We start from the raw sequence: 25,234 nt of genomic DNA, 5'->3' as shown, positions 1-25,234 counted from the left end.
CAGGCCACGTGATAAGCGCGCGCTACCGAAGGCGGGCCGAGACAGCGCGCTCATTTTCTTCTTAATTGCGTCACCGATCATCCTCTCCCATGTCGGATACAAATCTTTTTTACATCCTGAGGAGAAAACCTGACCCGGGGCTTTAAAGGATGCGTCAAACAATATATAATTTCAGAGCGGGTATAAATGTGGAGAAAATGTCCCCCGAAAAAAACGTCCCCGGAGAAATCGTCCCCGGTGTGAACCTAGGTTAGAACTGGGTCCTAGGTTAGTTTTCAGAGGTTAGGTTAGTTTAGGCTTGTTTTTGACAGTGCACCATGCGGTTCGAGGGTGGCTACCCACAGCTGGGCACGCGCTCCGTTTGACGTACTTTTCTTTATACTTTTCTTGCGGGGGACGATTGCTCCGGGGGGACATTTTTTCCGGGGGACGTTTTTGCAATGAGTGGCTGCCGCCGCCGTCATTATATTATACTTCCCTTGTGCTTTGTTGCTTGGCTGTCTTTTCCTTTTTTTTTCTTTCATTAGTGCAATACTTTTTTTCCCTGGAGTTGGTAAGTTCGTTCTCGGCTTATGCCTCGGTTTATATATGATGGTTTATAGGTTTTATATGAGACTTTCACAGATAGTCTATCGCCATCAGACACTCTACATCTCCTTTCTGATCGGTATTGATATAACTAAAAAGCCATATTCTGATACAGGTATTGGGAAAGAAACGGCCATAGAGTTAGCAACGCGCGGGGCACGGGTGATCATCGCTTGCCGAAACAAGTCACGTGGTCAAGAAGCTCTCGACGAGATCAAGCGTCTCACGGGAGGTGACGTCGTCTTGAAGCTGGTGGACCTTTGCTCCTTTGAATCCGTCAGGGCTTTCACCAAAGACATCCTGGAGACTGAACCAAGACTCGACGTTCTCATCAACAATGCCGGGAGGGGCAGTAAGTGAAATGGTTCCTTTATATTAAAGGGGCTATGAACTCTACTAAGCAAGCCCGCCGACTGTGTCGGCTCCAAACGGCTATTTTAACTTGTTAGCTGTGACACCTCTTGTATAGATGAATCTGATAGGTCCGTATCTGCACCACATATTGCGCCCTGCTAGCCAACCATCTTCCCCAATTACAATGTTCTCGCTCCTGATTTGTTGATAACGGGAGGCGGAGACTATTATGTAAACGTTATGTACGGCATTATGGCTACAAAATAGGCTCCGCCTCCCGTTTTCAACAAATCAGGGAGGACAACGTTGTCATTCGGGATGATGGCTGGCTAGGCCCATCGTTTGGCACACCGTATGAAAGAAAACTCGATGTAAAAAAAAAATATCAATTTGATGTTTGTGTTTGAAGTGATGTGCAGCGCCCGCATCTATGACGGCGCTGCAGTACACTGTTAAGAGAAAACTTCACCACATAGCACGCTCCTAGCCAACCATCATTCCGAATGATATCATTCTGTGTCCTGATTTGTCCAAACGGGGGGGAGGCGCCTATCTGGGACATGCATAATGTCTCCCAGACAGGCGCCTCCTCCCATTTTCAACAAATCAATACACAGAATGATATCATTCGGAATGATGGTTGGCTAGGAGCGTGCTATGTGGTGAAGCTCGGTTTTAACAGTGTAGATGAGGACTCAAATGCATAATTTGCCATTCTCGGAAGTAAACGTAATTGGTTCACTCCGTGGTCTTCGTAGGCGGGGCGAAAGTAGTCAAGACCGACGACGGGTTTGAGGAGACCTTCCAAGCCAATTATTTGGGACACTTTCTTCTGACTAATTCGCTGTTAGGTAAGTAATGTATTGTTTTCAATTTGTTCCCTATCTTTTACACCTTCATCTCTTGATATTTTTTCAGCATCATGTACATCATTTAGGTGCCATATCTCTTCTCATTTTTCGGAGATTTCTTTTCTTTGACTTTTTCAGATAATTTCCCTTTTGTTGCAGTGCGATTGCATGTGTTTCTCACATTACAATGTGTGTGTGCCCTTTTCTCGTTTTCAATTCAAGTCATATATTTCTTTTTATTTTTTTTTCTTCGTGTACAGTCTTTGTGTGTGTGTGACCGCGTTGATCGTGTCTTGTTGTTAGTGCATATTGTATTACTGTATTTGTATGTATATTGTGTCTATTTGTAGTGTATCGTATTGTATTTGTGTGTGCCAACATTAGGGTCATCACGACCGTTCTTGGGCACCAATAAAACAGTATTATTATTATTATTATTATTTTCTCTCAGGGGATTCTGTTCGTATCGTTCTGTAGATGCAGTTCAATAAAATACCAGCCACGCGACAGTTTTGTTTTGGGAATCGCTACAAAAAGGCGTACGCCCCTCTCCTCTCTCTTGAAATCAGAAGCGATAACACTATCATTCGTGGCAGTGGTTGGCGCACAATGGTACGCTTTCCCTTTCCTTCTCAAGAAGACCGACAATGCGAAACGCGCTCTCACCATTGGTCTCCTCGAACGATCCCTCGCTATGATAGGGCAAATCATGTGAGGAGACCAGTGGGAGGCCGCTCAGCATTGTCGGCCTTCTTGAGAACGAGAGGGAAAGCGTAAACTGGTGGTTTCTTTCGCTGATAAATTACGACGAAAACCCGTTCCTTTTGCATCGCTGTCAAGGTAACGGCATTTTCCATTCTTCGAGGAGAAATTCATGTAGTTCAATGTCCCTTTCATCACATTCGCATAAACATGACGTATCCATGTGGGAATATGCCTATACCCTCAACACGCATTCCGTTACCCCTAAGATTAACCGTGTTGCGTTGTTTCTTTTAGGTCTGCTGAAGAAGAGTGCCCCCAGCAGAGTAGTGGTGGTAAGCTCTACGATGCATCACTTCGGCTCCAACGCACGCCTCCTGTCGTGCTACAACCGCGACAGCACCGCCGCTATCATTACACGGTACACATACAGCGACACCAAGCTTGCCCAAATGCACTTCGTGGAAGAGCTTGCCGAAAGGCTAAAAGACACAGGTTAGTCGCAAACTTACTTGAGTTGCTATTTAAATCCCTCTAAAACGGACTATCGCATCCGTCCGGGTCGATTCCGAAACTGTAGTCCCGTTTTACTCCGCGTTCATCACTGATAAGAACGCCGAAAACACGACGCGAATTGATGGCGTTGTTCCTGCGCAGTTTGATATAAAACTTGGCAAGAGCAGACGACGCATTCCGGGATCCCCTCTCTGGAAACATCACCCGGACGAGGCCAATCACTGCGCGCGCTTTGACGCGGAGGAGACCAATCATGGAGTGGCCGGGGGGATCTTTGTAGCCTTTGCGACCGACCGACAGGCGGGCGAGCGAGCGAGCGAGCCGGAATGCTAGGGGACGGCGTCTTCTCTGTGGTCGGCTCGCGGAATGTTGTTTCTGGTTAGTGTCGAACGTGTTCGTACAGCCAGGAGCGTAACACCGTGTTTCACGGAACATGGTTACGTCGTCAGGACTCACACTGGTAAGCGAAAGTCAGCGTATTTACCGAGTACTTTTCACTTAGCGTATTGCGATGCGAACGCCAAGCAGACGACCTCGGAGACAATCGCCTGCGCTGCCCTTCGATTCGTGTGCTTGACATACGTCATCATCGTGTTGGCTGCAGATGGAATGCGAACCTTTAAAACTCGTTTATTTAATATGTAAGCTGTTTTCGGAAGAGAAATTTGGCGAAATTGATTCTGAAGCGGTGACGAACATTACCCTATCGGTATCATACACACGTTCCCGGATGCGATAGTTGCTTTAAAGGGGCGCTCGACTGCAAAAATTTCGGTGAAAGAGTGCGATGTTTGATCATTCGTATTGGTTCCCGTAACCGTGTGACCTCTCCCACGACCTCCTCTCAGAGATGCATGCCGTAATGTCACAGCACAATTTGTTTGTGTTCGTGGAGCCGGTTTCCTCAGTGTGTGTTCCTAGAGGAGAGCTCGGATGAGCTTCGACAGTATCCGCATCCGCAACAGTGCTAGTTGAAATAGAATTGGAATAGTTGGAATGGAATAGTCGAATAGAATAGCGTGGATATTGAATATATCCGCAGATCCGCGGGTATTAAGCGAAAGATTTCCGTGACCAATGTTTTATGTTTTGTAACATTTTTACCTGTAGCGTTACGTTTGTGATCTTCAGCGCGTAAACTTTTGTCAGCGGGGCACAGCAATGCAAGCGATGGCACACTTCGACACCATTCTCGATTCATTCCGTCTTCTCGATTACGGCTCCCCCTGGTAGACGTCGATAGCACTGGACAGAGACAGTAATGCTTCCTTTCGTATAAAAGCGGATATCTGGTTGCGCCACAGTGTTTCACCGCCATTTTGCGGGCGCGGATTTCAAAACGTTATATTTCGATCCACAAAACAGGAGGGCTCGTTCGGCTGCCCAGGGGGCGCGCTCGCTCACTGGCATCAGTGCCACCTGTGGTGTCGCAGATAAGTTATTTCCAGCATTTATTTCAGTTATTTCGCAGTTTCTGGGAGTTATTTCATCAGGCATTCTACACATTCATTGAAGTATAAGGTCGGACACAAGACAGAATTCACGCGATGACGTGTGAAATCGAAAACATCGTCATCTACGCTTGTAGCATATACACTGGAAAACGTTTCGTCCGCCCGCCACCAGGGAAGAAAGCCGGCGGCAGTATCGCCGTGCCAAACTCTAGCCGACCGTCCCTATAGCTGCACCCGCGCATATCTCTATATGTATTCCCTGGTGTCTATGTATACACGGTCCGTGCCATATATCACCTTGTATTACCTTCTATGAGCTTATATATGTGCCTTCTTGATCACGTCTGTGCTGGCAGTGTATAAATGCTTATGCTTAATCGTGTTATCCCACTGCTGCAGGAGTTACCGTGAATGGTCTGCACCCTGGCTACGTGCAAACGAATATTTTCAGAAAAGAACAATTGTCGGGACTGATATTCTACTACGCCTCCTACATTTTTGCGAAGGTAAGCTGTACCAATTTTGTATTGCTCTTTAGCAATTTGTGGCTTTGATGGCCTGTCACCGTTTCCATTTTTTATTTTTTTTGTCCTACTAGTACTTTCTCATTCTCAACATAATCGATCTGCTTGTAATTGAATTATGTAATAACAGTAATGCGGATTGGATTAGAGTCACTAAATAAGCTACGCTTCAGAGTATCGACACTGAGTTCCAAAAGCGGGCATGTGCCATCTTGTTTCCACGCCACGCTACGCACGCGCACTGCGCACCTTAGCGCACGATGCCATCTATCGTGCGCGGGTGAAATGTTCCTTTCGTTTACAAGCAGCAGTTGACGTGAAGGTGTGGAAACAAGATGGCGCTCCTGCTCTCCCGTGGACCTAAGTGTCGATACTCTGAAGCGAATCATATTTAGTGATGAAAGATGAAAGTCACTGAAAAGGTTACCCAGCTGTAGGGATCGAACCCACATCTTCTGGATTACCGGTCCAGGGCTCTACCAAATATGCTCTACCAGGGCTCTACCGGTAATCCAGAAGATGTGGGTTCGATCCCTACAGCTGGCTAACCTTTTCAGTGACTTTCATCTTTCATCGTTGATTTCTTAGGCAATTTGAGGCTTTGTTTGTATCTGTCCCTTCTATGTTGTTCCAGCCTCAGAACATCAGTTTCTCTCATATTTAGTGACTCTAGATTGGATAACTTAATTACGGCCAGTAATTACAAAATACGTATGATTCCTCGAAAAAAAGAGAACGCTTCCATCCTCAGCCTACTCATTCTTGTACCAGCAACTGCCTTTACGTCATTTGTAGACGTTGCATTTTTATTGCATTCAATAGTCCTTTTTTTTTCCTTCCTCTTTTTCTTTTTTTGCTTTCTGTTCTCGTAAATTCGCCGCATATAATACTCTCACGACAAAGCGCAATTCACAGTTGTTCTCTCTCCTGGTTTGTTGAAAACTGCGAAGTGTATAATCCTTTTTTGTATCAATTAACATGCATCCGAATTTGATACAAAAATCCGTACATTTCCTAGTTTCAACAAATCAGGAAACAGAACGGTGTTATTCTGAACGACGATTGGTTCTCAACGTGCTATAAAGTGAAGTTCCGTTTTTAGTTCCCTTAGAAGTCGGCCCAGGACGCACATTCCCCCAGGGCGTGAGTCGTGACGTTGCCCACATACGTGAGGCCGACAACGGCAAGCCCTATCACCACCACCACCACCACCATCCGTTTTCAGAGTGTACTTCAATTACCTGACAGTTATCCGTTCTTAGATTCCGCTCTGGGTCCGTTCCTAAAAGGACCCCCGGGTAGGTTGTAGTCACGTGACCGGGGGTTGCACCGCGTGATTGAATGAGTAACTTACTCCTGAGTAGCTTTGGGAACGGTGCAGTGGGCCGAGACGACCGGCTTACAAGCGCCATTACAGCTGGCATACGAGTGTTAAGCCGCGAAGAACGACTTAGAATTAAGTCTCAAATAACCACTTTTTGCTAGCATGCTGCGTTGTTGGGAATAAAAATAGACGATTACAATAAATGCAGGTCTTGTCACCAAAGAAGGCACACTGATACATCGTTCACAAACAGACCAGTTGAGCAGACCAGGGAGAACAGTTGACGAGAAGTCCGGACTATAGACTGTGGGAGATTAGCAGACGACAGCGTCCGTGACGTCATTACTCGCACCTGCTCACGGGTTAGGAGAGAGTCGTCTGATTAGCACGTTAGGTTAACACGAGTTACTTTTGGGTGCTATAGGTTATGACGTCATCGAGTAATTGGGTTAGGTTTTGGAACAAGGCTCATCCATTCTCGAGTAGTTTAGGAACACGCAGTGTAGCGCTTCCAGTGAGCTGAGTCAACAGTCCGCCAATCAAGACCGTCAGCGACCGTAAGCTATGGAGACAAGTCGCTATCAGCCACATGGGTAGCCACTGGCAGCCACAGAAAGCCTATGTTTCAAATGGATAGATTGTCTGCGACGACTGGATGATGTAGACGACAACCCGACCTATTATGTCCGCATGGCCACACCTGGCCATCGCCTGTTCCATTGGACTGTTCGATGTCTCCTGTTCCTCCTTCGTTTCGTAGACGTGTAGAATCGCGGTGTCGTCTGCTTAAACGAATCGCCACAGACGGCTTCGAACTTTCGAAGCTTCTGGCTACGATTGGCTGGCCCACATGGCTCATGGCGGCTTGTTTCCATGGCTGTAGAGACTAACATGCATAGCTGTGATTGGCGAGAATTGTAATGACTACGTGAGATTGTCTGACGATCAGACCTTGTACGACTATACGGCAAGCATTCCATCAGAACCACCACTCTATGGAAACAGACTCGACTGCTTTTTCACTGCTTTTAAACTATTATAAATTAAACTATTATCTAAACCAAAACTAAACTAACATATCGTCGCACTATATGTGTCTTAATAGTCCACTGAGGTCCATTTTGTCCCATGAATCCAAGTTGCACCTTTCTCGTTGCAGTCACCTCGGGAAGGTGCGCAGACGACCCTGCATCTGTCTCTTTCCGACACGGTTGCCGACACAACTGGCAAGTACTTCGCCGAATGCAGCCAAGCATCAAGTAGTAATTCTCTCCGGAACGAAGAAACCCGCAAACGTTTATGGGATATGAGCTGCCACTATGACAGGACTTTAACCCGCCTGTTTTGACGTCTTCAAGTGATACTTCCCGCCAACAATGCGACTCGACGTCGCGCACAGAATAATACTCGTGTATCTATTTTTAACGTTCAACAACATCACTGTATAGCAGTGGTATCATTGGTTATCCTCTCAGGAAAAAAAAAAAAAGAAAAGGAAAAGATGAATAGTGCTAAAATCATATTTATTCGCACGTGCGGGCACGTTGGGAGAAAATATCTGTTACTAGAACGAAAGTTTGTAACAATAAATAAAGTTGTTATGAACTGTCATACGTTGTATTAAATATATGACCTTTGTTATAATGTTTCTTAACCGTACCACTTACTTGCCTCTGGCGCAAAAAAAAAAGCAACAAAAAACAGTGCACTGCAGGGTATTCTTATGTTTCACTTGTTTTGAGTGTACATATTCCAGTAACTAACGCGTTCCTAAGTAACCATCATCCCCAATGACGTCGTTCTCTCTGTAAACCTTTCTGTGACACTGACACCCGGGATCGACACTAAAGGCGCGGATACCTTGAAAGCAATACAAAAGGAACGGGATTCATCCGCTGACCACGACAAACCACGTTTTCCCTCTCCCGTTCAAGAAGTTACCTTACTAAGACACCTTACTCTCTTCGACGCTATGTAACCAGACTTCGGTACCCCACCTCACGAACTAACTATGGGTACTTTCGTTGATAACTTTTGGATGTCAGATCTGGAATAAGTTATCAGAAAGCTTCCGTCATATCAGCAATTACAGCGAGCTTAAACGGAAGATTAGAAGTCATTTGCTTTAAGTTTGTTGCTTTATTTGTTTTTGCAGTGTCGCGGGTTAAACTGCTTGGTGCTCCTCACTCTATACCTATAACACTTCTTGTCAGTCAAACTCCTTTACAACGAAACTCAGGGGACAGCAAAAAAAATTCGTAGTAAAGGTATTTTCGTTAAAAAGGATGTCTATTATTGGACCTAGAGGCTCCAGCGGGACCGCAAAAAAAATTTGCTGTAGTGGTATTTTCGTTAAAAATGTGTTCGCTATAAAGGAGTTCGACTGTATTTGTAGTTTGGACTGTCATACAGGGCTCGCCCTCACAGTCCTGTTCTGTTCTATGAAAACGATGAAGATCAATAAAAGCGATGCAAAAGCGAAAAAAAAAAAAGTGCGGCAACGCGGAGCGGCCTGTCATTGGTCGCCTCAAACGAACTCCCGCAATATGATTGGGCGTACGAATCGCTTGGGGAAGCCAATGACGCCGCCCTCCTTTGAGGAGGAGGAGAGAAGAAGAGGGAAAGGGTATTTTTCGCAACGGTTGAATCTCGTTCCTTTTGTATTGCTGTGAAAGTAACGGCATCCTTCATTTGCCGAGGAGAATTTTTTTTTTCCGCTCTGCGCCATACTAATCTTCTAACAGCCACCATGTCATTCGAAAAGTTGCACTACGCAAAATTATCGTGGCGAAACAATCGTTACGAAGAAGAAGCGAAAATAAAAATAATTAAAAAATAAATCGAACGTGTGATGTATGATCTAGCTCCGTAGGTGGCATGTCCTTTCTTGTGTCTCCAGATTACAACTGTCAGCTTGGAGGACGCGTCATTACACGGCCACGTGATTGGATCTTCCCAAGAACACGTCTGTCTTTAAGTCTGTTCTTTTCGCACTTCGTTTTCTATGCGAGATTCGTGAGACGTGATCTTTCGAGAAGCCTTCGATGTCACACTTTGTGTCGAAGGTAAGTACGTCGAGTTTCTACTCAAATAAGCAGCTCCCGGGAAGTGACTTGGTTGCAAGTGATCACTCACTAAGCAATTAACCAATTCGCAGCTCTTTCACAGAGAGCGACTCTCGCGGTGAATTCCAGTCCGCGACAAATGATCGAAGGGGCAACAAGTTTCTCAAATTAGAGAGACGAATTTGAAAGTAACTATACGAAACTACGAACTAGTAACTACGAAAGTAATAAGTAAAGTTCGAAAGTAACTACGTAGTTTCTGTCTCGTTACAGTTACTCTAGCAATCTCGTGCTTACCTGTCAAATTTTAGAAACTAGTCGCACCTTTGTTCACTACCTGTCACAGACTTCACCGTGACAGTTGCTGCCTAAGAAGAGTGATGAATTAAGGATCCTGGCAGTGATTTATCCAGACACCCCCCTTCTACACCCCCCTAACATCCCCTACATGTTTGGCGACACCCTCCTGCCTTTATTCCCTGTTCACCCTCCACGGGGGGGGGGGGGGGCTTTGGTTTTTCGGCTGTCTGCAATGATGCATAAAGCTGTTACAACGTGACTATAATAATACTCCCCCCTCCCCCCCAACACGTGCTTGCGATGCTGGATAAACTACGGGTTCATTGCTCAGTACATTTCAAAAACAGAGCTTCACCGCATAGCACACTGTGAGACTGCCCGAATTATGGGGGCGGGGGGCATTATTGTATTGTGATGGACGGCAAGCAGCGTGGAACTTCACCGCATAGCACGCAACTAGCCAACCATCATCTCTAATGATATCGTTAGCTGCCCCGATTCGTTGAAAACGGGAGGCGTACGCCTTTTCTGTGACACTTATGCTGTTCATGATTGTCACAAAAAATGCGTACGCCTCCCGTTTTCAGCAAATCAGGGCAGATAACGATATCATTCGAGATGATGGTTGGCTAGGAGCGTGCTATGTGATGAAGTTCATTTCTAAGAGCGCAGGATACGCGCGAAAGTTTGTCCGCACTTTGCGCGGTAAGCAACACTTCAATTTTTGCTTGCTTTTACTTATATAGTATGTATTGATGTATGTTAACGTATGTATGTAATGTTAATGTATTAATATATGTATGCTTTACTTATATAGTATATATTAATGTACGTTTGTAATGTTAATGTATGTAAATTGTGTGACCAGCAAAGTAAAAGGAAAAACAAAATTAAACCGTTTCATGACATATTAAAAGAGCTTTCAATTCAAATTTTCAGACAAAAAGACATTTCTCCGAAGATTTACCCCAAAACGCGTTTTTGCGCAATGCCCAAATAGTAGCGGTCAATCATTTCTGTAGTTTTTGTCCTTTATTCACTATTTTTACAATTTATTAGTTCTTTTCTGTATTTCCTGAATATTATTAGTATTTACTCTATTTTTTTTACGCAGTAAGTAATTAACTGCTGACGGTGACCGAAGTAAAAACGCTTCAAGATTAAAGCTGACTGTCCCAGAATTCTCCTTCAAGCAACAACACTCGATAATGTTCCAAACTGTATCAGCCAAGCTTCTGTGTTACCCTTCCTTCCTTTCTTCCTTGTAACCTCCTCTCTCCAACCTGAGTGCTTGCATCACGTTCTGTAAATGGATGATGATGATGGTGGTGGTGGTGGTGGTGGTGGTGATAACGATATCATATTTATTTTTCTTGGATGCGTCCAGATACTGTAAACGTATTTTTATGCGCGATGTATTAATTTTCACGAATTTCGCGACCGCTAAAAATCGCGAAAAATTTTACTCGCAAACACAGCTTGACGTATTTATCCCGCGAAAAGAAACAGCACTGGAATCGCGAAATGAAATACTCGCGAAGAACTTCGCAAACAACTGAATGCGCGATTTTTGCGAAAATTAATACGTCGCGAATAGAAATCCGTTTACATTAACCGTGGTCTCAGTATAGAGACAAGCTGCTTTCAGCGTGTCTTCGCCTTCCACAGACAAAAAAAAAAAAAAAAAGTCAAGGGATGCGACCATTTGCTACCACTAACGTTTATTTTCTCTTAAAGTAATTGAGACTGAAGTTCATGTGTGTGCGGCTTACGTTAAAGATACTCTTATATCGGCACCACTAATTATTAAATGGATGAAGTATGCTCGCATGCTGGATCTGGCTGAGAACGCTAAATTTCAACGATTGCAACGGACGTATGGGAAAGGAACATGATAGGAACTTTTTTTTTTCCTTTTACAATCAATGAATCAACATGATAGGCATAAATAACTCCACCGGCGTACAACGTCATGCTTCATGCCCTCCTCCATATACTGTTTACGGAAACGTGTTCCCTTTATGTGCTATAAGACAGTGTTGCTTCTAGTTTTTATTTGGTAATGTGCTCGTGATGATCATACGCGGCATCTATACCAGACACATATTAGCTAATAGCTATACAGGAGATGTGTTACTGCATCTAATCTATGACATCGCAGTTGATGAGCATGGAAGTCCGATAAAAGTTTGAATTTATATTCTTATTTGTTAGTATCGTATCCATTATCGCACAACTGGATTCCAATATGCTGTAATTGGAAACCAATATTGGATAGACTGGGTTCTAATTTGTCAGTATGAGGAGCCTGGTTTCCGATATGTCATTATTGGAAACCAACATGTCACATGGAAGCCAGCATCACGTAATACATTGAAGTCAATATCATTGTATTGGAAGAAATAGTGTAAAAACGGTGAACCTTGATAGAAACCAATATTATGCAGAAATGGCAACCCTGCGTGGCTTGCTTGAGGGTGACTTTTGGTCTTGGTTTGGGACCGATTACAAGGGTTCTATGGTGCATATAAATGCATGTTTTGCACGTTGTGGATATTTCGCATGACAGCGCATGAAAAGCACACATTTTGCCTGGTGCGGGAGCTTACTTCTTTCTTTGTGGATGATTTTGCTAGTTTCGGACATAGTTACATAGCAGACGACAGCAAGTGTAGCTATGTGTGGTGTGCTTGTAAGTCAGCAAAAGTAAAAGTTTCACGTGACCCAGTTCTGCCAACTGCGTCACGCCCTGGGACAGTGCACAGTCCCCTGCCGTCAATCCTAGTTCCATATAATACCTCTCAGATGACAGCAATTATTCGCAAATGATGCAGCATGTACGATTTCAGGAATCAAGAACGGTAACCTTGCGTACGTCACATTTGCGTCTGACTCAGATCAGTATTGAACATCTAAACAGCCTTTTGCGTGTCACGCCTTTTGCCCTTGTGCAAATTGGGGCCACGGCTTTTCTACTCTCTTTCAGTGGATTACTGCATTCGATATAATTTTGTTACGACGAGGTTGACCCTGGAATAGCCTGGCTCTCATTTAAGTAGCATCAGAGAGATACTTTCGCTTGCCGGCGCGGACTGCTTCGTCGTCTGCTATGCTTGTCGTCTGCTTTCGTCGTCTGCTGTGTCGTCCGCTTTCGTCGTGCGCTTTCTCCTGCACGCGTCCGCGGCCTGACCCCTGGTTTGTCCGTTTGTTGTAGAGACTGGAATGTGCATGCGTGCTGCAAAAAGAAGTGTGATAAACACGAAGCAGGTAAGTTCGTTGAGCACGTGTCGTATATGCGAGTACATCTGGGCGGCAAAAACTGAGGTGTGTTGCGGTCAGTTTATGTATTCGCCCCGAGATCGACCTATAGGGGCCGACGCTGTCGCCATTCTAGTGTGGATAACACGTGGACCGATATTCGCAGTTGATGGTTCCTTTCCGTAATTCTTGTCTATATTCACTTGTGCCGCGATGGTACGATACTGTTCGGTTCCCCCAGTGCTCCACCTACTGCACTGAACGCGGAATAAAGCAGACGACGCGTCCACACTGTTGTAGTTCATCGTTTCTCCGCAGAGCGCCGACACCGTTCGATCTCGGAGCGAATAGGGGACTCGCATGTCTCAAAACTTGCTCATCGTATAGCGCTTATGAAGTTTACGCAGTCGTGTGAGTACTACACTCTTAGAAACGAACTTCACCGTATAGCACGCTCCCAGCCAACCATCCTCTCGAATGATATCGTTATCTGACCTGATTTGTTTAAAACGGGAGTCGTACGCCTTTTTTGTGACAATTGTGAACAGCGTAAGTGTCACAAAAAAAAGGCGTACGCCTCCCGTTTTCAACGCATCATAACGATATCGTTTTTCAAGATTTTTGTAGAAAGTATCATATATATCATATATCCAGATTGCTAAAAAAAGGCGTACGCCCCCTCGCTCCTCGAACCAGAAGCGGCAACCCCATCATTCGTGGAAACGGTTGGCGGGCAACGTGCTATGCGGTGAAGTTCTGTTCTGAGAGTGTATCGCGCCCGCACGTTTCAAACTGTTGTCTGTACACTATAGGATGGGGCAAGTCAATTAACTGCATAAGTGTTCAAAAAAAAAAAAAAAAAGCGTACCCTCCCGTTTTTAACCAATCAGTGGGCATGTCGTTCGGGATAGTGATTGGCGAAGATTATGCTATGTGGCGAAGTTCTGTTTTCTCTTTTTTTTTTTTCTTTTTGGTATAGTCGTGACAACGGTTAATTGACTTGCCCCATCCTATTCAATACAAACTGCATAAGTGAAAATAGAGAATTTATGTTACGCAGACGTCAACGAAAGGCTGAGTGCCCACTGGAACATGCAGTGCCGAACATGTAGAAAACGGAGTACGCCTCCAGTTTTGAACGATGATTGGCTAGCGGCGTGTTATGCGGTGAAGGCCAACCATTTCACGGGATGGTATGTTTGTCGCTCCTGACTTGTTGAAAGCGTGGGGCATACGTTGCCCACCTCTGTGAGGCCGACAACGGAGAATCCGAAGCATCACCACCTGTGGCAATTAACGTGGCAAAGTGCGTAAGTGTCGCAGAAAGGCGTACGCCTACAGATATCAATAAATCGGGGGAGAGGGCGATGTCATTTGGGACTAGGAGAGCGATATGTGGTGAAGCTCTGTTTCAAGAGCGAACCAAAACGACATCATAAAGGGGCCTTAGTCATGTCCATGCTCAGCGCAACGTGATGTGATTCATTCACGATGACTTTTTATAAAGTCATCGTGAGCTGTTTTTTTTTCTTTTCTTTTTTATATAAAGTCACTGCCACCGTTGCGCAAGGTCGCGATTTTTGAAATTGAATTCCGCGTCTGGCGAGTGAATCACTTCACATAGTGCATTGTTTAAAGCGTGTAGTAGCTGAAGTGCCTTCATGTGCTTCTTTAAGGATCTGCTATATGGGGTTGTGTCCACATGACCGACAAGACTTCTTCGGCTAGAATGAGCTGCCTTATTCAGACGCTTTGAAATCACCAACGTCTACACATGTGTACAGCATCTAACGAATGTTAAGCTATACGACTAAATGCTTTCCTGATCGCTTCTTCACTGGTGACACCGATGACTCCTCCGTGTTCAACTGCGCAAGTACATCGCCATGCACGTCAGCTAAATGCACACGAGGAAAATGGTGAATTTGCATTGGTGCTGCGGTGTGTGAGCCAAGCGGAGCGTCTTGCCCTGTGGCCCCAACTCCAGGCTTCAACAGCAGAAGAGTACGTCGAAGAGAATTAGTCGGTGCTACCTGCGCCGTACTCATGATGTCCTGCGTACGTCACGGATGGTCATCAAACGGTCAGCCTTACTCATATTCTCAAATTCATTGCCGGGCTGTCTGAAGGAGTAGAGTTGAATGGAGGTGAATGGAATTAAATGCACAGCCCAGAGCAGACCGCTAATTATGAGACTACTCCGTTCCAAAACTGTATATAGTTTCATTCAGCAATGTCCGGCAGTTCCGTCGATGTACCGCATCTGTTTTCTTGGGGCAAACGGTCGTGTCACGCGACAGAGGCCACAGCATAAAAAATGTCCCAAACAATCGGCCGTCACTTTCAAATTATTTGCCTTTACACTGTACCATATTGGGCTCCAACGAAAATGGCATAACATAAAAATGCCCAAAAGAGATATAACTGCTTGTGCCAACGAAGAAACGGAGGAGTCAACGAACAAACCAACAGGCTAACCAACAGAGAAATTAATGGTCCATCAAATCAACGCGCAGAACGAGATCAATATATGAAACGAAACAAAACAACGAACTACATAGCCAACACGATCGAGTATACGCATATCATCGTCTTTGGTCAAACCATAGTTAGACATTTCAGCATCGAGCTGAGTGAGATCCTGCTGCGAATATGAAGGATTTGATGACACTGTATTGGCTCATGAGCGTGCCATTGTGGAACAGCTGAAGACGAGGTACCCGATACATACATCTTTTCGCATCCACTGTTCATGGCAGTAATTTCGACAGAGTGAATCTATAGAGGACGTCTGGCCGGAAGACTGTGTTTTAAAAGCAAATTTCCCGGTTAATTTGATGAAGCTGGTATACTACTGGTGGTTTAGATCAAAAGAAAGATAATGATGGCGCAAATTGTGACTGATTGCAGGTGTTATGTTATGTTGGGGGTCGGTGAGCTGCTGTGCTTCCTATGACTTGCGCTCTCAAGAAGTACGTTGTCCACCATCACTACCATACACCACCACCACCATCCCTACCGTACACCATTCCTAAGTACACCGTCGCTACGTACACTACACAATGATATCCCTGAATGAGTAGGTAGTGGAAAAACAACGGGGAAAGTGCTTTCGGTGCTTTCATTTGCTACTGGTAGCGGGTACCGCGTTACATTATCAAATTTGTAGCGGCTCTAATATTGCGCTGCTTTTAACTGGAGCAGCGATATTCCATTCCTTATAGTTTCGGTATCGGGTACCACACCAGTCAAACATAAAACACCACCACAATGATATTTGATTTCCTATTTACAAAAAGTCAGAATCGAATACAGTCATTGTTATCAACGCCGCCTTCTGGAACAAGACGTTTCCCTGACCTTTCGCTCTCGTCGTTTGGACCCTTTCGATTTCGATTGAGTGCATTCTGTGGAAACGACCCTGGAAAACTCAAACGCTTTTGACCTCGATTCATGAGCGGACTAGTCTACATGAGCCACGTGTCCGCAATGTTGCCTTGAGGACAAATCGGCTGGCCCCATGTACCAGGAAGGGCGACTCGCGTTTTTGGGTGCAAGAACAACTGTTCTTCTCGGCATTGAAATGGACACAAAAGGAACAAAGTGAAAGCGGTCGGATGATAAACAAGGCATCTTCCAAAAATAGATAGAAGCAACCAGCCGGTGCTAGGATTGTTTGCTTGAGCGGGTTGTGATTCATACTGTGCTTAAAATGCTGCTGTCATATGCCACTGATTGATCTGCACAGAACCACCTGGGTTCCAGAAAAAATCGTCTCGGAAAAAGTGGCCCCCGAAGAAATTGTCCCGGACGGCAAGGGCGGAAAAAATGGTCCCACGTCCGGAGTTTCTCTTGCTGGCGACATGAGCAGTAGAAAGAGAGTGCAGCATGTTGATTAATTTATTATTAGGTGTTAGTCTCAGGTCTCAGTCAGGTTGGTCTGAGTTCGCCGTTGGCAGTTTCCCGCGCGCGACTGGGATGGGTTCATTTTTTCCGTCTTTGCCGTCGGGATCATTTCTTCCGGGGCCATTTCTTCCTACGCCTGAACCACCTCTATAGGTTACAGTACATTACGTTGAAGATAACGTTGAGGAGAGAGGGAGAGAGGATGTCAAAAAATTAAAAAATTATTCAATTAAACAATCAACAATTTAGAGATGAAATTAAAATTAAATTTCATTTTAAAAAGTTCCATAAAGCCTTCCTTTGATTTTTCGAAATTTATTCAACAGATCAATTTAAAGATCTACGGGCCGACACGAATAATGCACACTGTGTGAGTGACTTGCACAAAACATGCTAGAAAGGCAACAGGGACACGAAAAAAAAGAAAAGATACGCAGAGATAATTAAGTCATGGTGGAGTCCGCCTATTTCATCGAAGGCCGTTTATTCGAACGTCGTTTCATCTACTCCGTTTTATTGAGAGCCATGTCATCGAACGTCGTTTCGTACAACGCCGTTTCATCGACGCCGTCGAACTCCGGTCCACCGAACGCGTCAGCACGCGTTCGTACGTGACACGCAGATATGTTTTCAAGGTCCTTACTACGAAGAAAACGTTCGTGTTTCCTCAAAATAACTTTCATATTTGACAGTATATTGGCAACTGCAATAGACTGTTGCAATAGACCCTGCTACCCTGCAACAACTGAATTGCAGGGTGTCAAATCTTTACAGGGTTCCCGAACACTGGTACGATCTAGTGTAATGGTAGTCGATATTGCAGTATTGCAGTTTCGCATTTACTTGCCAGATAAATCGATTTCTGTTTACAATTCGATAATGAATAATGCGTTACTCAATAATGCGTACTAATAATAATATAATGCGTAATAATGTATGATAATTAATGAATTACAACTCGTTAATGAATAATGCGTTACTTAGTAATAATGCATTACAATTAATGAATTAAAAATGAAATTACAAAGATGAAACACCTCAAAAGGTTTCACTGACAAGCTTTCACGCAGGGTCTGCGCTTCATCAGGGCACCACTGGACTGTTTTTATTTTCATTACATTTTCTTCAATTAACGAATTACAATTAAAAATTACTCCTCCTTCTGTGATTTAGTTCGCTTTTCGCCTGCCGCACGTGCCGTTGAAAAACAACAACAACAACAAATAGGTTAATGATAATGAATGGGGAAATTCGCCACTTAGCCGTTGAAAAAGGACGCGACGCATCCAGGCTAATCCCACACATTGACGACAATCTCCCTTACGCATGTGTCCACAATTGGGACTCGCGGGTTTGCCCTTGACCTACACTAATTCAAACCGTTTGCACGTGTGGCCCACTGCTTGACCAGCGTGTCACTCTCATTTTCAGATTCGATAGGGAAGCAGGCAAGATGGAGAAACTGCTGGTCAGCATGGAGCAGCAAACATGGCTGGACTGGATGCTATGCTCGGTGATAGGGAACGCGTTCTTGATACTGGCAACGGTCCTGGTGTTGGTCAAGGGATACCTGATGCATTGTAAGGGGGTGTTTCGGTCGGAGCAGTCGATGGAAGGAAAGACGGTCATCGTCACCGGAGCCAATGCAGGTGGGTGCATTTTCTAGAGACTACACCTTCGCTACCGATGTAGGACAACGCTTAAAGTTCCCCTTGACAGTGTTAAAATTCAATAAATGAAGTTAAATTAGTACACTCGTGCGACTTTGGGGACCCAACGCGTGGGGGCAACTTAGGACGTCCAGAACCCAAAGCGCGCTTTTGGGGTTTGGGCCTGTACGCTACTTTTTAAGTATAGCGTACTTTTTAAGTAGCGCATTGTTTTTTCACGTTCTACGATATAGCGTAGGGCTCTAAAGCCGCCTAGCGTCGCTCTCGCGTCCGGCGTGAATCCGCGTGAGCGTGTCGTCTGCAAAGTGGTTGCGAACACTATGACAACGCATAAGCAGTTTTGTTTTTGTAATACCAATGTAGTTTTACCACTAAAGACGCAATGCGTTCAAAAAAACGCGATTCTTTTCGTTTCGTTTCCTTAGTTTCGGTTTCTATAGCCGTAACTGCGCTGTAAGCGATGAACGCAAGCGCAGCGCTTTGCATTACAAAAACTAGGGATGTGCCAACCGAATCCCCGAATCCTAGGCAGGGATTTGGGAATCTGAATCTCAGTGCCCCAAACGGCGAATCGAATCTGTCGAATCCACCAACCACGTTCGTTCGTTCCTGTTTTTTTAAAATTGGCGCCTGCGTAGTACGCCAAAAGCCTGATTGGCCTGCGAATGTTTTGGTTGTTCGTTTACATTGCTCTGGACTGAAAGGGTTCAGGCAGGAACTCTTACATTACAAGTTTAAAAGGACCATGGCTTTGCTTTTCACTGTTTCTTAATTTTATGGAAACAATTCTTCCTGTCGTCGATGAACAGCATGTTACATAATGTACATACATACATGTTTACATTCAAGAACAAGTATATGGGTATGTTTTCTCCCGAAAGTGAACCATTATTTAATTTGCATTAAACAAATATATATCACATATCACATTCTGCTTCAAAATACTTTTCAGTAGAATTGTTTTCCCCTGAATTTTTAAACTCTTCCTTTTTGTGTGTGTGTGTGTGTGTCTCAGTTGTCTCGCGACGAAAACACCCAATTATTATTATTATTATTATTATTATTATTATTATTATTATTATTATTATTATTATTATTATTATTATTATTATTATTATTATTATTATCATCATTATTGTGTCTTTTTTTTTACGAAAGGATTCGATTCGTGCGTTCGCGGAACCCCCTTTGGATTCAGAATCGGAAAATTCTGGATTCGTCCCATCTCTACTAAAAACGCTATTCCATCCATAAACCGCGTAACGTTAGAGGCCGCTGCGCGCGTTGTAGTGCTTGCGTTCTGAGTCACCTATTTTCACAGCAATTAACTACAATTTGATCTGGGAAAAATATTCCGGAAAGGGAACTTTACATAGCGAAGAGGATTGCACACTAGTTTTGCACCGTAGTTTTCGGTTTGCACATGTAATATCATTAGTCGGAAAAGCAGATTGTCCTTTAAAAGAACACTTTATTTTGAGGAACATTTCCTGTTTTATTGTTATTTGAACGTGATAGCGACGTTCGGCACCATTGCACGTGAGAATTCGGAGAAATTAAGTGAACTTTTATTTTAGGATCCCGGACGATTTGCTCAGCGGACATTTGATCAACCCCCAGAGGTCCAAGGCGCGACAAATGCTCACCAACCGTATCATTCAGCTGTTACGTTATCACTTTGTCGTATTTCGTGTCATATATAGCGGCGCAATTATTTCAAATAATATATTTCGTTATTGGAAATGAATTGACGACTCAACTTGCAAAATCTGAGGAGCTCGCTTCTTGAAACACGTTTCAATTCACCTCTGTATATACTGCTGTAGAACGTTATACACGCTTAGTATACAAATGACGACTGTCATCTTTCGACATTTCACATATGTGCAGGAATATTTTTTTGTTTGTTGTAATACGTATAGCACATACTTTAACAGTGACGAACGGTGAGAGGCTCATCTGTCTAGCCTTAGGGGGACGTGGATGATTGAATATGAGAAAGGCCATTTTTTTGTTCACGCCTTCCAGGAGACCACCTGACTTGTGTATGCGAGATGCGAGGTTAAGTTTTTTCCCGCTAATTAGTAACAGTGGAAGGTTTCTGTCCCGTTTCATGTAAAAGGTGAGCACCCGTGGATGGCCTCGGAAAAATTTTAGTTCAAAATCTCGAAAAAAATATACATATATTCCCGTGATCTTACCTATAAAAGGCCAAAGTAATTGAAAGCAAGCAATCTGAGATTCAGACAACGTTGATTATGGAAGCCGTTACCTCTATACGAAGGGAAAACCTAAGCTTCTTTTGGACGGTTATGACTTACGCATATGTATGTCAAAAGATCGCTAAAAGACAGCATTCTATGGCAGTGTAAGCTCCAAAGGTGCAGAAACTGCAAAGAAACCCTCAGGAGGAAATGAAAACCTCAGGGTGGGCTCTAGGGCATCTCATAATGATGTAGGCGAGTCCACTTCAGAGTTTTATTGGTGAGAAAATGTCCGGTGATCAAATGTCCGCGCCACTTTATTTTAACAGTGCATGAAGGGGCATTCTAAGGTTGTAGAACTGACATTGAAGTTCTCAATAGGAATTGGAAAGGAGACAGCCAAGGACTTAGCCCGTCGAAGAGCCCGGGTCATTTTGGCTTGCAGGAACCTGACGCTCGCTCGAGCCGCTGCTCAAGAGATATTTCAAGAGACCAAACAGGTGGTGTCAGTGCGACACCTGGACGTGGCCTCGTTCAAGTCCATCCGAAACTTTGTCCGCGAAATCATTCAGACTGAGGAGAGAATCGATGTACTCATCAATAACGCCGGCATGGTCTGTGAGTAACCTTTCTATGTTCTGTACACACTCTGAGAGCAGAACTTCACCGCATAAGACGCTCAGAGGCCACAGTCAGCACTCAGAATGATATGCCCTGTCTCCTGGATTGCTGAAGACAAGGGGGCGTACGCCAGTTCTGTAGCACTTTATGCGTTGCAAGAAGTTATGCGTATGACAGAACGTTTTTAATGTCCTAGCAACATTGCGGGGCAAAGTTGGGGTAAAGGGCGACATGTGCTGGGAAACAATTCCCATGGTGACTATAGGGTGTATTCACATGATGTCATCCGTGAGAGAGAGAGCCACTGTCGCTAGCAGATTCGCCGCCTTAATGTAAGTCCCCAGGTTTTCACTGTCCAGCCCCTCACCGATCACCCTAACCACTATGCCATGGGAGCTTGCCACAGGCTATCGTATAGATAAATTTTCTAGATAAATCTTGATACCTGTAAAGCTATAGATAAATCTTAAGGTTGGTTCTCCCAGCCAACACGTTACCGACTGACTCTTATCCGGAACATACGCGATCTTTGCCACATTGCATTCCACGCGGGCGCAGTTCAAGGACAACAAAAGAAGAAGTAGCAAGCGGCCACCGGACACGCCTCCTGCAAGCGGCCTGACGTCACTTGCATCGTTTGCTTACTCCAAGTCCAGTCGGCCAATGCGAAAGCGCACCTGCTTCTGAAGTCACATATCGTTTCTGCGTCGCGCCGGCAGCAGTCGCCATTTTTCGCTATGGTGTTTCGTTGACATCTCCGCTATTCTAACCAATGTTCAGTTCAGGTAGATAGATGTAGGAAGGGAAAGAAATGGAAGCGTAGGTCACGCCGGTGCTGTAGCTGTTCCATGGCGATTGGTGAATGTACAATCGCACAGAAAAAGATTAGATAAGCTTACAGTGGTTTTGAGGGTCTGTTCATGTCTCTTTAAGACAACCTAAAGTGTGAGTGTTTTATTTTCAGCCCCTGTCAAGGATCAACTGACCGAGGACGGCTACGAAGTATGTTTCCAAACAAACTACTTAGGCCCTTTCCTGCTCACTATGTTGCTCCTCGGTATGAAGATTTTTCTCTCGCGTATATTTTTCACACTGCGACTACAGCTATCAGCTACGAAACACGATTTATCTCCTGTCGTCGTGTTCCAGACCTGCTGAAGAGAGGCTCTCCTAGTCGCATCATCAACCTCTCTTCCATCATGCACCACTTCGGCAGCGCCAAAGACATCGAAAATAAAGCCCGCGGTTGTTACCTCTGGACCCATCCGCTGCTGGTGTACAGCCACACCAAGATGGCCATGATGCTGTTCACCAGGGAACTGGCAAAGAGGCTTAAGGACCACGGTAGGAGCAATGTTTCTAGACGCCTGGCAGATTGGGAGTCCCATGAGGGTCATAGCTTTCAAAACTAGAAATTCGTTGTCATTATTATTATTTATTTACTTATTTACGTACGCAAAAGACCCCCAGGGGGCATTACATAACGGAAGTGGTGAGAAACACATAAGAAAAGTACAATACAAACGCATAACAAAAATATTACAAAAAGTGGTAAATGAAATATCAAGTTGATAAGCCTGCTCTGAAGCCATGGATTGGAGGAAGGCAACCTTTAAAGCCAGCAGGGTCGTGTGTACAAGCAACATGTTTAGGCAGAAGATTCCAATCACTAATTGTTTCAGGAAATAATGATTCTAGAAAGGAAGTGGTATTGCAGTGGGATAGCTTAATCTTATGCATGTAATCCAGACGAGATGAAATGTAGTTAGCAGGGACTAGGAGACGATCGCGAGCGTTTGTGTTGTGATAAATTTTGTGGAAGAGGCACAACCTGGCATTACTATATTTCATGATATTGCGTTCACTCTGAACAGGTGTGACCGCAAATGCGGTGCATCCAGGACTGGTGCAAACAACAATTGCTACCAACGGCGATCCTTTCACATTCCTTCTCTCCATCTTCTCATTCGGTATCTTTGGCAAGGTCAGTGCGTCGCACACCGGAGAAGGTGTACAAGACAAGAGTTGTTAATAACCGTAATCGAAATATTGCAGACACCTCGAGAAGGCGCACAGACATCGATCTACGCCGCCGTGGCTCCGGAGCTCAAGGGCGTTACAGGAAAGTATTTCCTGGACTGTACAGAGGGTTACATCAGCTGGTGGGCCCAGGACGACGCGCAAGCGAAGACCTTGTTCGAAGCTACGAAAAAACTCGTCCAGCTCAACGAGTAGAAGAAGTTGTTTTGTGTGAGCGAAATGCGGTGCCGCAGGACAACCATCGCTGGCGCACGGTGAACGCAAATACCGTTCACATGAAAGTGTGAACAGCATTGCTGTGGTGCGGACTTTCAATCAGAGTGCGAGCATGACACTGCTAAGAACTTCTTTGCCTTCCCAGCTAGGCTACGCAGTCGCGCTGTAGGTGTTTATTCGGATGGCGTCACGCGCGAGGGAGCGCCACTGTAGCTAGCGTATTTGCCGCCATGATTTGTAGTTTCTCACTCTCCAGGCCTTTACCCTCATTGTAATTACCATGCATTTGGTGTCTTCAAGTTGCTGTGCCGAGGGGCACTAAAGTGTTAAAATTTCTCCCCGCGGCATGGAGGACGCCGTTACCTTGACATTAACACAAAAGGAACGGGATTCGTCCTTTGCGTTGTTCGTGATCCATGAGCGAAAGTAACAGTGAATGTACGCTTTCGCTCTCCCCCGTCTTCTCAAGAAGTGCGACGATGAAGAGAGGCATCCCATTGGTGTCCTCAAACAGTCTGCCACGACGATTGGACAAATCGTTGACCAATGAGAGCCCGCTCCCTTTCCTTTTTTTTTTTTCGCTCATAAATTACGATCGACGCAACCGATGAATCTCTTTCGTTTTGTGTTAATGTCAAGGTAACGGCATCCTTCATTCCGCGAGGGAGAAATTTTTGCACTTTAGCGCCCCTTTAATAGCATTCTAAATAACGTATCGCAGCGAATAGGAACCGAGACCAAGCTTCGCTAGACATAAACCATGGCGGCGGTCTCACCTTTTTCTAATCCGATGCCTTCTGAAAGGGTGACGTCAGTGAATAGGCTTTATACGCAGTACAACCGCAGACGGAACGAATGTAATATTGTACCGTTTTCTCTTTTTTTCTTTTTTTTTTTCCCTTTGCTCCAAGATGACCGTAACTATGCATGGACGCCGACTGTGGAAGACTCCTTCGACATGGATCATAGATTTCTTTCAACTGATTGTACTTCTAAACGTTTTAGATCTCAGCGCGAATATAAAGCGCCCAATTTTGCTCTACATCCTGTTATTCACTCGTTTCGAGGACTGCTCATTGTGTTGTTTTTTTGGTTGGATGAAAAAAAGGAGAAAATAAATTAAAAATCCTTATGAAGCTCATAAGTGTTGTACAGAGCTGCTGTTCGCGCTGGCGCCGGAGGAAAATCTGTTTACAGCGAACGAGGGTTAGTCCCTTTCAAATGGTAAATTCAGTTTAGCGGTACGTGTGACATTAGTAAGTTTTAGCTTATCGTACGCTGTCGCCTTTGCGTGCGTAAGAGATAGCGTGGTGGTTCTGCGCAATGCGCAAAGCTATGCTTGCGTCTTCCGCGTGCGCGGAACCACCAACGCGATCTGCTTCGTACTCTATCGCCTTTGCGTACGATGCACCAAAACTTCTCTATTAGATAGTTTTAGTACATCGTACGCAAATGCGATAGCGTACGCAAGAGATAGCGTTGGTGGTTCTGCGCACTGCGCGAAGCTCTCTTTCTGATATGGGCGTGCGCAGAACCGTCAACGCTATCCCTTACGTACGCAAAGGCGATAGCGTACGACGTACTAAAACTATCTAACCGAATGACCGAATCAACTGTTATAACTTCGTCGCGTAAAGCATG

The 25,234-nt window shown here is 44.7% G+C and overlaps 1 protein-coding gene and 1 long non-coding RNA gene across 2 annotated transcripts in view; one reads left to right on the top strand and one right to left on the bottom strand.

Annotated features, from left to right (window-relative positions):
• LOC135366321 (uncharacterized) overlaps positions 1-24,726 on the top strand; it is a 52,562-nt gene extending 27,836 nt beyond the window's left edge. The window contains exons 3-14 of the mRNA XM_064598993.1: positions 704-940; positions 1,701-1,793; positions 2,793-2,990; positions 4,865-4,971; positions 7,473-7,659; positions 9,213-9,378; positions 18,274-18,491; positions 21,098-21,334; positions 22,302-22,394; positions 22,487-22,681; positions 23,212-23,321; positions 23,393-24,726. Of these exons, the coding sequence (XP_064455063.1) occupies positions 704-940; positions 1,701-1,793; positions 2,793-2,990; positions 4,865-4,971; positions 7,473-7,659; positions 9,213-9,378; positions 18,274-18,491; positions 21,098-21,334; positions 22,302-22,394; positions 22,487-22,681; positions 23,212-23,321; positions 23,393-23,572 (2,021 nt within the window). The 3' untranslated portion in view covers positions 23,573-24,726. The remainder of the gene's footprint in view (positions 1-703; positions 941-1,700; positions 1,794-2,792; positions 2,991-4,864; positions 4,972-7,472; positions 7,660-9,212; positions 9,379-18,273; positions 18,492-21,097; positions 21,335-22,301; positions 22,395-22,486; positions 22,682-23,211; positions 23,322-23,392) is intronic.
• LOC135366641 (uncharacterized) overlaps positions 1-25,234 on the bottom strand; it is a 32,018-nt gene that overhangs the window by 6,463 nt on the left and 321 nt on the right. The gene's annotated exons all lie outside the window — the stretch shown is intronic.

Source organism: Ornithodoros turicata, chromosome 8 (assembly GCF_037126465.1).
Source record: "Ornithodoros turicata isolate Travis chromosome 8, ASM3712646v1, whole genome shotgun sequence".
Classification (NCBI taxonomy): domain Eukaryota; kingdom Metazoa; phylum Arthropoda; class Arachnida; order Ixodida; family Argasidae; genus Ornithodoros; species Ornithodoros turicata.
This window is presented reverse-complemented; position numbering and strand designations above follow the sequence as displayed.